Here is a 13,081-nt window from a genome sequence, read left to right as displayed (position 1 = left end):
CTGTATACTCCCTTTACAGGTGCCTCCTCGGAGCGGCAATATGCTGCTACAAGCAGACACACTGAAGCGATGTGCGAGTCGCTGCTCATTCACTGTGTACTCGCACACATCGCGGCCGCTCCCCTGCTCTATGAGCTAGGTCGAGAGCTACCGCGTTATGCGAGTATACTGCGCATGCGCATGGCAACTCGCACATCGCAGTGTGTCTGCTCATAGTGGTGGATTGCCGCTCCGAGCAGGCACCTGTAAAGGCAGCATACAGCGGTCTATCAGCAGCGGATCCGCAACGTAATACACGCTGGGGAGCCGCTCATGTGAACGTACCCTAAAACTTAGTTCCCTTCCTGAAGGACACAGAGCTCTTCTGGTGCTAAACAGCTGGGGGGGGGGGGGGGGGGGGTTGAGTAGTCTTTAGGTGAAAGGGTTAATATAGTAGCTTGTCATTAACCCCCTACAGAACAGGCAGAGTTAAGGGATTTAAGGTGCGGTCACTTTTTTTTTTTAATACAAAAGGCACAAATTCTGTGTAGTGAAACATTTAGCAGCAGTGTCCTGGTTATACAGCAAAATCTAGGAACAAAACACTTGCCAGGAGGCTGTATGATTAAATCTGCAGTGTTGTCTCTTGGTCAGTGATCGTCCTCCCCTATTTATCGTTGTGGATAAAGTGCATCTGAGTTAAACAAAGCTTTTCTTACATTCTATAGAGCATGCGCAGGGCCTGCATCTACCTGAACCTACCCCTTCTATCTACTATAGTGTGAGGCCATACTGCACCGCTATCAGTCCTACTATATGATACATCTACTCTCTTATCTATGATTGCCTCTAACATGCTTCTTTACCAAGTGACTGAATGAGAAACAACTTATAAGATTTGGGATCATTAATTTTATTTATTATTTTTTGGCCCTTAATGGACAATAAACAGGAGCGCACCTTTACCTGCAGGGCAGCTGGCACTGAGGGGGTTAATGACAACGTCTTTCTATACATCACAGATTTCCTGTACCAATAAACAAATAGCAGTCATTTCAATAAATATCATCTCTGCATATTTATATATGTATATATATAGATTCTACTTGTAATAAAACTCATTGTATTCTCTGTTAAATTCCTCTGTGAATGTTGTGTTCATTTCTCATGTGTCTCGAGTCCTTAAGCAAAGGCCGACTGGGCAGGGTCCGAACTCCGATCGCCTTCTACCAACACCTCAACTTTAGTTTTATCCATGTCGCACATTTTGGCTTTTTACAACCTTTTGTTTTGTCACATGTTCAATTTGACAAATTCTTTTCAGCTCCGAACCAGTTCTATGTTTGTGTGTTTTTGTTTTTTTTAAATTGAAACTTTATTTTTATTTTTTGCATGCATTGCAGGAAGTCACAAAACCAGAATGCAAAGAAAAAGTCTCGGATACTTCTTCCTTTGTAGAAGGATGTTTTTTTGTAGTTTTTTTTTTGTTTTGTCTCCAATATATTTGATTCCCGTTTCAGGCTCGTTTTCAATTGTTGATGTTTGGCTGCAAGAACATAAGGACAGAGGCTTCCTCGCCCCTTTCTCACAGGCAGATTTGGCCTTGTGACGGTATTTTGTGTATCTACAAACACTGGCCAGATCTCACAACAGACCCAAGCCCTCACCAGTCCTCTCCCTACAATAGTTTTTCTTATTATTTAAACATCCTGCAAACAATATGTTCTATGGACACCACAACCTGATATGAAAGAGAACACACAATGACTGTATATGGCATCAGTCTTAATCCGCAGACACTCGGCACAGGCACTCAGCGCACGCATCAGCTATTGTACATGGACTCTACAGTTCCTTGGCTGTACATGGCTACATCTGGCCATGTGGTATATATCATTAAGATGGGAGAGCATTGAGAAATAAAAAAACAAAATAAAACAAATTGAGGAAAATGAAAAACCTCCCAAAAACAATAACTGAAGAAAAAAAAAATATATATATACGGTTCAGAGTCTTTGACTTTTTTTTTTGTTTTCTTTTTTATCTTGCTTGAATATTTTAAGGCTCTCTGAGTTGTGATGTGATGGATCCCAGAGGCTCCTCTGACCTGGATCCACACATATAGAGAAGAGAGCCCTAGAACTGGTCAGCTGGAGTTCACATAACTTTCATGTTTGAGTGTATACAGATATATATAGGTTTATATAGTTTCTTTCTGTTGTTTTTGCCATTCAGGGCAAACAGAATAGTAAGTGTGCTTTATATTACAGTTGAGCAGAAAGTTAGCCGTGTCCAGCCTGGACAGAACAGTAACAGCTCTCTCGGTCATACACCTGCCTCAGGCACAAGGCAGCTGCCGTTCCAGAACTCACTGTCAGGACGTTGCTGCTACGGTCCTTGGTGTTTATGCTACTATACATCAATAGCAATGTATGTTTGCCTTTGCTGATGGAGTTTTTTTTGTTAGTTCACATCTGTGTTTGCTTTGATTACATATATTATTTAACGTTATTTTACACATAATACTCCTTGTCCTTATTTTTCTGCTTCTTGTGGCCGCCCTTAGAGCTGTGCTGCTTCTCCTTCACTAGGGCCCCATTGCTCTGAGCGGAGTTGCTGATGTAATTCCTTGTCTCATCAACCTGGTAGGAGCCCTCGTCCCTGTTTCTGTACTTGTACATGGCATACAGGAGGATCAGGATGCATAGAGCAGCGGCTGCCACAATACCAACGACCATCCCTGTGGTGCTGCTGGACTCCCGGACCACCTCGGAAGGCCCCGGGACCCGTCTGCTTCCCGGCATCGTAGGGTTTGCTGTGGGCACATTACGGAACATGGGGGATGTTATTAGCGGACTCCTGAGCTTTGTGCTGTCTAGCTCGTAGGCAGTGGGCAACGGTAGCAACACTATATCTGGCTGGGGTTTGAGCTCATGGATATTCATTTTGCCAGCTGGCACCATGGGTACCATCCCAGATGCAGACGTGGAGCGTATCAGCTCAGGGGGCAAACTTGTGGTAGAAGTCCTACCAGGTTCGAAGGCTTTGTTAGGTCTAAAGTCCTTTGATCCCCATTTGGGCGCTTGTGATTTGAAGCCACCATCGAAGAATGATGTGGAAAAGCTTTTATCTGTTACCAAGGAGAGGGTGGTGTAAAAATCTTCATCATCGGTAGGGGGCAGGTTAGAGTCAAAGGTTTCCCCTGAGCCATACCCCGATATCACCAAGCCATCATCATCACAACCTTCGCTGCCTTGGTCCGACAAGCAAGGTAACCCCGCCTCAGGGGTCACAGACAGGGAATCTTTGGTGGTCTCAATTATGGTGAGAAGTGGTTGGAAGGTAGGGGAGAGGGTGATGGAGGGTGCACGTGTAGCTATTGAAGGGGTATCTAAGGGATCCTCTACTAGGAAGGGTATAACTAATTCACCTCCTGTAAAAAGAAAACAGAGAAAAGCAGAAAAGGAACATAATTAATACCAAATCTACAGTACAGAAAAGCATGCAAAGGTGACATGAGCTATCCTCAGCTGCCTCCTACGTAATGGTGAATGTACACACCTACTGCTCATCATTGCCGAGGAGAGGCCTTAATCTACGGGAGCTAATAAGTTCTGTTCTTAAATAATGGATGTTAGATCTGTCTTGTGACCACATAATATTGTGCATGTTCAGTCCACACATGAAAGGTATGTTCAGATTAAGGTTTCCAGAGAAAATTGAAAACAAATGTTTTTGTCTCTATCAGACTGACATTGCTATAGTGTTCATAGTCTCATCACTTATTGTAGTCACCGCCTGTAAATGCAGTTTGGTTGTTAGAACTGGTTATCAGTGGTGTGACTACGTATGGTAAAGAGGCCAGCTGAGGGCAAGGCAGTCCTTGAATTTCATGTTGCTATACTAATTCTTGGTGAATCTCTCTAGGGGTAGGGTCACACTATGTTATTGCTTCTGTTAGTGTGATTCGTTGGCATCCCCAGGTATACTATGGACCCTATTGCTTTCTAGTGACTCCATTCCTGACATATGCGCTATTTCAAAAGGGTAGCGCCTCACGAGTATGTTAAAAAAAAGCACATATGTCCTGAATAGAGTCACTAGGTGACTCTGGCCACAGAAATCAATGGGCTCCACGGCTCCTGTTAACAGTATTTGTTAGCATCCCATTTGCGGCAGGATGCCAACGGATCCGACTAACTGGAGCACTGGTGTAGTGTGAACCTACAGTAACATGGGAACTTCTTATATCCATATTTCACAGTTTCTGCACTTTGAGCTCCCATGGCCTCTCCATCAACACATGCCTAAAGCTTATCTTCAGCGAATCTAAGGAATTCTAATGTGTAATGAGTAATGGAAACAGAATCCTATACATTTATACCATACAATAGAAAATAATTGTGAAAGGACCCAATCCCCACCCCAACAAATCCCAAAACTATAACTTTAACAGAAAGAAAAAAAATCACAGCAAATGCAAGTAAATAAGATGTCTGAATCACAGAAACCAGGGAAAGAAACAAAAAGTTTGAAAAACAGATGTATTGTAAGAAACTGAAAAGAAGGCGAAATAAAGAGCCCAAACCAAAGAGTAAAAAAATGAGAACCAAAAAATACCACGGACAAAAAATGGAAGAATTAGAAGTTATAAAATACGTTACTTTGTAGTCGACTTACATCCACATATTGCCCGCATGTTTTTTGGCATGTAAAAAAAATTTACAGAACAGAGTTGTATAAGAATGTCAGAGATACATTCTTGTCACTAGGTTTGTTTTCTTTCCATTTTACCAAAAATAATTGCAGTATTAGTGAAACGATTGATAATCTGGAGCTGTCACTTTAGTTACAATAAATGACACAGGTAAAAGGTGACAAACACAGAACTCACAGCACAAAACACAAAGAAAGTTCCTGCAGCGGAAAATAATCACACACGGCTTCTGTCGTCTGTGGCTGTTCTCAGCTCTATTTTACTACATCTTCGTAGTGTGAATAGAAATTATAGAAAAAGAAATTGAGAGGAAATCAAATCAGACCTAATAAAGTTTTTAGAATTTTGCTTTTTTTTTTTTTCTTCTTTATTATAACCAATTTAATGCTGGGGAATGGCCGCTTCATTATGATCTGTTTGTTGCTATACAAGTCAAAGCAAATAAGAAAGCTTGTACTAAATGTTTTTATGATTGTTCACTATTTTGGAAAAAAAAGATAACGCCTAATGGATGGGATAAAAGTAGGTACTTGGGGGGGGGGGAGGTTGGGTTTGAAAAAGAAGGGAGGTCAAATCTATGAGGAGACTAGACATTTGATGAAAATGAGTAGGCCGAAGGTGTGAGTCAGGTGCCATGTCCATGATAAGGCGTTACGTAGTGATCTAGCAGCTTTTGAACTTCTGGCTGTAAGGAAGGGACAGGCAATATACAGAACAGAAAAAAAACAAACAAAAAAAACAAACAAAATGAACATTGGCATGCCCATCTAGGAAAAGAAAAAGCAAAACTCTAAACACTGACAGATATTACAAACCCTAAACTGCAACTTGTCCGACATGCAAATCTCCTTCACCTTCATCACCCACCCAGAATGAATCAAATCCACATCAAACAGTAGCAAGAAAAATCAGACAGCATTATCTTCTTTAAAAATAAAAAATAAAAAACAACCCTCAAAAAGTTTTTTTTTCTTCTACTAAAAAAAAATTAGAAGTGGAAAAAAAAAATGATAGTGAGATTACAACATGAAGAGCAGAGCAAAGTTAAGTCACAACAGACGGGGCCCGAGTCCAAGACGTTTGTCTGCAGACGGAACAATTTTAGCTGCAGGGGAGTGAAATCTCCGATCAGTAATCATGGGGTCAGCGAATTCAGTTCACATAGTGACGTCTACAAGTCAAGTCACCGCTAATGTCCAAAGCCGGACACAGACCTCAATGTGGCAAATATAAGCAGCTAAAGTTGTTCCTTTTTATAAAATGCATTAGAAAAAATGGCAGCGTAGTTGGCGGCTCATTTAAATGCAGGGAAGAGGGAGAATTTTGGAAACAAACCAAGCATCAAATATAGGACATAATATTGGAAAATTACACTGACAAAACCACACAAAAGGGCAAAAAAACATTCTTATCCCACAGGGGAGAGGAGGCGTCCGGCCTCTGATGTCAGAACATAAGGAATGCTTGACACCGTTTTCCAGTGGATGCACACACAGACGGCTCATCGGAGGTTGCTGTCATTTGCTCTAGTTCAGATTAGTAATGGGCGACAAGCTGCCGGTGCTGTGGACGCTGTCACTATGTAACACTGCAGGGTGATCTCAGCTCCACGTGGCAGGGAATGCGCTTTGTGTCGCACCTGACGCTGACGTCTGTTTGTGCATGACAAGTAAACAGGAAAAACTAAAGAAAATTGGTTTCAATTGACAGTGGGTCAGTTCTTGGCTGCAGGATGTTGATGCATGCTTAAAGTTGCATTTAGGGAAAGTATACAAGAAAGAACAACTAAAATCCCAGCAAGCGTAGGGAGGTTTGGGTAAGGGGTGCAGCAAAGTAAGACTGGGTAGGGATGACTGAACGCAGCATTGACCAGACAATTGCTAGATGGTTTACATGTAACAACACTTGTTATTTCTCAGCATGATTATCTCCAGCGCTGAGCCGTGGGTGTGAGTGACATCAGATCATAACTGCAGCGTACACCTCTGACAGCTCATCTAATGCTGCGTAATCCTATAATCCTGCGGAACACAGCACAGTACTGGTGATAATCTGCTGCATCTACAAGCTCCATTCCACCACCTACCCCGAGCCCTCACCAGTGACACCGCACATCATCCAATTGGCAGCAAATTCCATGGCCCATGATTAAAGCACAGACACTGCCGGGGGTAGTGGGGAGCAACAACTAATGGGGGGCGAATACAGTAAAATCAACTTCTCGCCTTATCTGTAACCACTGATCAGAGGAATAGGAGGCATTGGCTCCATTTACATACCATGCATTGTCCGTGTACTGTACTTTAAAGGGGTTGTGCAGGGAAAAGCAACTTATCCCCTGTCCACAGGATAGGATATAAGTGTCTGACCGCGGGGGGGTCCTACTGCTGGGACCCCCCCCCCCCCCTCCCCGTGATCTACTGAATGCGCCCGGCTCTCTCAGCGGAGCACCTGTTGGGGATGGCACGTGGACTATTCATTTCTATGTGAAGACTATAGTACAACCCTCGGTTCTCACCCATAGAGAATGACTGGAGAGCGTGCAGACCCCAGCACCCGCTCCTGTCAGAGAGCCAAGGCCCCCCCGGTGTTCAGACACTTATCCCCTATCCTGTGGATACGTTACTTTTCGTAGGGGTGCTGTATGTGAACACTGACCCTGGTCCCAGAGAGTTGTATATGACGCAGTCCCCCGGTAGAGTATACTAGTCCATCAATCCACAGAGAGTGGCTGCATCCTTCGGTGGCGTCAATAGAAAAATAACTCTTTATCCCTTCATAGCATAGGGCAACATTTTAACCCGTGTGGGACTGTATCTAGCAATGGACCCACAATAGTGATAAAACATTGTACTGTGCAATAGAGGAATAAAGGGGGTTTTCCCTCCTCTGGAAACTATTATTTACTTTGGATTGATGGACTAGTCTGCCAACCAGGGTTATTGGTAAATTGTTCATTCGTTCCATTGCAAATGTATTTAATTAATTGGGAAGTGCTGTGTGGGAAGCTTTATATTGTACATAAAGTGTCAGGTGTTATTCCTGGATGTAAACTCAACAAGTGGCAAACAGGCACAAATATGGCAACTAACCCCTAATAAAACGTAACTTTTGTTGTGCTTATTAAAATGACGTGGGTTAAAAAAGACCTATATTGTGACGGTATAATATAATGGTATGACGTACTGTGACAATGTGGATGTATATTGGGTATAAATTACATCCAATATATTTGTCATCCATATTGTGAATCGTTAGCCCAAGGCTACAGTCCAGAGGCTATAAACCGTGACAACACTGATATTTTAAAAGATAACAGACACTGCCCCCTGACTAGTTTCACACTCAATGAGCTTCATCAGAGGTACAGGCTAGTCATCCACATTGCCGCAGTACGTCATACCATTTATTATACCGTGACAATATTGTACATTTATTATACCGTGAAAGCTTTAAAGCCACATGAGATGTGCACAGCTGATTCTGAGGTGTTTTAGCCTATGTGAGTATCCTGTATAGTACATGTCTGTATACTGTATACCATGTATCCTGTATCTACATGCGCGTTATGTTCCAGGGATCATTTACCTAGCAATAAGTCAAATGCTGCTTTCATTCACTGGAGTTAGGGATCAGCCATGGCTCAACAATTGTTTTAGGTTAGAAAAAGACCAAATCACTTAGCTTTTTCTATCCACAATCTCAAAGAGGAAGAAACTCCTTAGTGACCATCTGCCCCTATAGAAGATTCCACAACTTGGGGACAGCACATGAGCTGTAATCGCTCCCCCTGACCTCCAATTCAGCCTCATTCCTGGACCAGCTTTGGGGCTTTTCTAAAAAATCTCTACACTGCAACCCTTAGATCAACGGAGGCATCTTCATCCAGAGATGTCGCCTCAGGCCTCTCTGCTGCAATCTGGGTCACTGATTAATCTCAAACAAGTAGATGCCCAGTGCATTTAGTATTTTAAGGTGTACTTCCAACACTAAGTCCAATTCCCAGAAACAAACATGGTACAGAGTGTAGCGCTTCAACTGCAGAACCAAGAGCACAGTGTTCACACCAGAAGGCAATGTCATCACTAAACCCAGATTCGAGATGCTTGAAGAAATACGTGCTGACCGCCTTCCCCTGCTAGCTCCATTGCTGCTCCCCGCCTCAGTATCTATGTTTGCACATGGAAAACTGTTGAATAAAGACCCACCGAGCCTACAAACAACAGCACAGTCATCACTGCATCAACATTCAGCAGAAAAGGGGCCCACCGCACCTACACACACCAGCCGGTGATCAGTGCACCAACATTCACAGGTCCTGGGCCCACCGCACCTACACACACCAGCCGGAGATCAGTGCACCAACATTCACAGGTCCTGGGCCCACTGCACCTACACACACCAGCCGGAGATCAGTGCATCAACATTCACAGGTCCTGGGCCCACTGCACCTACACACACCAGCCGGTGATCAGTGCATCAACATTCAGCAGAAAAGGGGCCCACCGCACCTACACACACCAGCCGGTGATCAGTGCACCAACATTCACAGGTCCTGGGCCCACCGCACCTACACACACCAGCCGGAGATCAGTGCTTCAACAATCACAGGTCCTGAGCCCACCGCACCTACACACACCAGCTGGAGATCAGTGCACCAACATTCACAGGTCCTGAGCCCACCGCACCTACACACACCAGCCGGTGATCAGTGCACCAACATTCACAGGTCCTGGGCCCACCGCACCTACACACACCAGCCGGAGATCAGTGCACCAACATTCACAGGTCCTGAGCCCACCGCACCTACACACACCAGCCGGTGATCAGTGCATCAACATTCACAGGTCCTGGGCCCACCGCACCTACACACACCAGCCGGAGATCAGTGCTTCAACAATCACAGGTCCTGAGCCCACCGCACCTACACACACCAGCCGGAGATCAGTGCACCAACATTCACAGGTCTTGAGCCCACCGCACCTACACACACCAGCCGGAGATCAGTGCACCAACATTCACAGGTCTTGGGCCCCCCGCACCTACACACACCAGCTGGAGATCAGTGCACCAACATTCACAGGTCCTGAGCCCACCGCACCTACACACACCAGCCGGAGATCAGTGCACCAACATTCACAGGTCCTGGGCCCACTGCACCTACACACACCAGCCGGAGATCAGTGCACCAACATTCACAGGTCTTGGGCCCCCCGCACCTACACACACCAGCTGGAGATCAGTGCACCAACATTCACAGGTCTTGGGCCCCCCGCACCTACACACACCAGCTGGAGATCAGTGCACCAACATTCACAGGTCCTGGGCCCACCGCACCTACACACACCAGCTGGAGATCAGTGCACCAACATTCACAGGTCCTGGGCCCACCGCACCTACACACACCAGCCGGAGATCAGTGCACCAACATTCACAGGTCCTGGGCCCACCGCACCTACACACACCAGCCGGTGATCAGTGCATCAACATTCACAGGTCCTGGGCCCACTGCACCTACACACACCAGCCGGAGATCAGTGCTTCAACAATCACAGGTCCTGAGCCCACCGCACCTACACACACCAGCCGGAGATCAGTGCATCAACATTCACAGGTCCTGGGCCCACTGCACCTACACACACCAGCCGGAGATCAGTGCTTCAACATTCACAGGTCCTGGGCCCACTGCACCTACACACACCAGCCGGAGATCAGTGCTTCAACATTCACAGGTCCTGGGCCCACCGCACCTACACACACCAGCCGGAGATCAGTGCACCAACATTCACAGGTCTTGGGCCCCCCGCACCTACACACACTAGCTGGAGATCAGTGCACCAACATTCACAGGTCTTGGGCCCCCCGCACCTACACACACCAGCTGGAGATCAGTGCACCAACATTCACAGGTCCTGGGCCCACCGCACCTACACACACCAGCTGGAGATCAGTGCACCAACATTCACAGGTCCTGGGACCACCGCACCTACACACACCAGCCGGAGATCAGTGCACCAACATTCACAGGTCCTGGGCCCACCGCACCTACACACACCAGCCGGAGATCAGTGCACCAACATTCACAGGTCCTGAGCCCACCGCACCTACACACACCAGCTGGAGATCAGTGCACCAACATTCACAGGTCTTGGGCCCCCCGCACCTACACACACTAGCTGGAGATCAGTGCACCAACATTCACAGGTCTTGGGCCCCCCGCACCTACACACACCAGCTGGAGATCAGTGCACCAACATTCACAGGTCCTGGGCCCACCGCACCTACACACACCAGCTGGAGATCAGTGCACCAACATTCACAGGTCCTGGGACCACCGCACCTACACACACCAGCCGGAGATCAGTGCACCAACATTCACAGGTCCTGGGCCCACTGCACCTACACACACCAGCCGGAGATCAGTGCACCAACATTCACAGGTCCTGGGCCCACTGCACCTACACACACCAGCTGGAGATCAGTGCACCAACATTCACAGGTCCTGAGCCCACCGCACCTACACACACCAGCCGGAGATCAGTGCACCAACATTCACAGGTCCTGGGCCCACTGCACCTACACACACCAGCCGGAGATCAGTGCTTCAACAATCACAGGTCCTGAGCCCACCGCACCTACACACACCAGCCGGAGATCAGTGCACCAACATTCACAGGTCCTGGGCCCACCGCACCTACACACACCAGCCAGTGATTAGTGCACCAACATTCACAGGTCCTGGGCCCACTGCACCTACACACACCAGCCGGAGATCAGTGCACCAACATTCACAGGTCCTGGGCCCACCGCACCTACACACACCAGCCGGAGATCAGTGCACCAACATTCACAGGTCCTGAGCCCACCGCACCTACACACACCAGCCGGAGATCAGTGCTTCAACAATCACAGGTCCTGAGCCCACCGCACCTACACACACCAGCCGGAGATCAGTGCACCAACATTCACAGGTCTTGGGCCCCCCGCACCTACACACACCAGCTGGAGATCAGTGCACCAACATTCACAGGTCCTGGGCCCACCGCACCTACACACACCAGCCGGAGATCAGTGCATCAACATTCACAGGTCCTGAGCCCACCGCACCTACACACACCAGCCGGAGATCAGTGCATCAACATTCACAGGTCCTGAGCCCACCGCACCTACACACACCAGCCGGAGATCAGTGCACCAACATTCACAGGTCCTGAGCCCACCGCACCTACACACACCAGCTGGAGATCAGTGCACCAACATTCACAGGTCCTGGGCCCCCCGCACCTACACACACCAGCTGGAGATCAGTGCACCAACATTCACAGGTCTTGGGCCCCCCGCACCTACACACACCAGCTGGAGATCAGTGCACCAACATTCACAGGTCCTGGGACCACCGCACCTACACACACCAGCCGGAGATCAGTGCACCAACATTCACAGGTCCTGGGCCCACCGCACCTACACACACCAGCTGGAGATCAGTGCACCAACATTCACAGGTCCTGGGCCCACCGCACCTACACACACCAGCCGGAGATCAGTGCACCAACATTCACAGGTCCTGGGCCCACCGCACCTACACACACCAGCTGGAGATCAGTGCACCAACATTCACAGGTCCTGGGCCACACAACAATTCACACATTCAGGCACAATGGCACAGTGACCACTGAATACACAACCAGACACAATGGAGCAGTTATCACCACTCTAATTCAGGGACAGCACTACACCCTATAATATCCACAGCCCAATAACTATGCCTTCTAATATCTTAGAATTTTTACTTAGAAATTTACTTAGGGTCCCTTTAAAGATAACGTCATCAGCTTTATGCTGCCCAAACCGGGTCCCACCAGCTGCTCTCTGCCTTGCAAGCACTGAGCGCCATCACACATGTAAGGAGAGATGCATTACTCTTAAGCACTTGCATGGCATAGAACAGCTGCCAAGATGGGCCCGTCATAGGGTGTCTAAATTGCGCTCCCTGCATCAGTTTTATTATGCTGTTTGTGGTTTGGGCAGCACAAAACTGGATAGGTTGCCTTTAAGGAGAAAATCTGTAAATATACTAAAGGCGAAGCGATGCCCACCGGTATCACACAGCTCTGAATAGATAAATAAAATATTTACATCAAAGGCACAAGAGACTGTATGTGACCAAATGAAATGTAGTGAAAGCTCTGAGGCCACATTCCTGACTATTGTTACTAAAATCTAAAAAGAAAAATAAGCTTTGGTTGGAATAATTATACTGATTCCTAATGAGAAGAATCTACAAGAGCTTTGATATAGTTGTTGTCTGGAAAGAATGCATATTTAATAGCTGTGCCGACCCACTCAGGACAGAGAGAGACTGAGACTTCAGAAAGAAGAAAGGCC

General features: G+C 46.9%; 1 protein-coding gene across 5 annotated transcripts in view; it reads right to left on the bottom strand.

The window, feature by feature from the left end:
* Positions 1–1,329: 1,329 nt before the first annotated feature.
* Positions 1,330–13,081, bottom strand: part of NRXN3 (neurexin 3) — a 504,944-nt gene continuing 493,192 nt past the window's right edge. For all 5 annotated transcript variants that reach the window (XM_056546700.1, XM_056546697.1, XM_056546699.1 and 2 more), the window contains one exon: positions 1,330–3,412. In XM_056546700.1, the coding sequence (XP_056402675.1) occupies positions 2,493–3,412 (920 nt within the window). In that variant the 3' untranslated portion in view covers positions 1,330–2,492. The remainder of the gene's footprint in view (positions 3,413–13,081) is intronic.

The sequence above is a fragment of the Hyla sarda genome, chromosome 11, assembly GCF_029499605.1.
Source record: "Hyla sarda isolate aHylSar1 chromosome 11, aHylSar1.hap1, whole genome shotgun sequence".
Classification (NCBI taxonomy): domain Eukaryota; kingdom Metazoa; phylum Chordata; class Amphibia; order Anura; family Hylidae; genus Hyla; species Hyla sarda.
The sequence above is the reverse complement of the archived record's forward strand: the minus strand, read 5'-3'. Positions and strand labels throughout refer to the sequence as shown.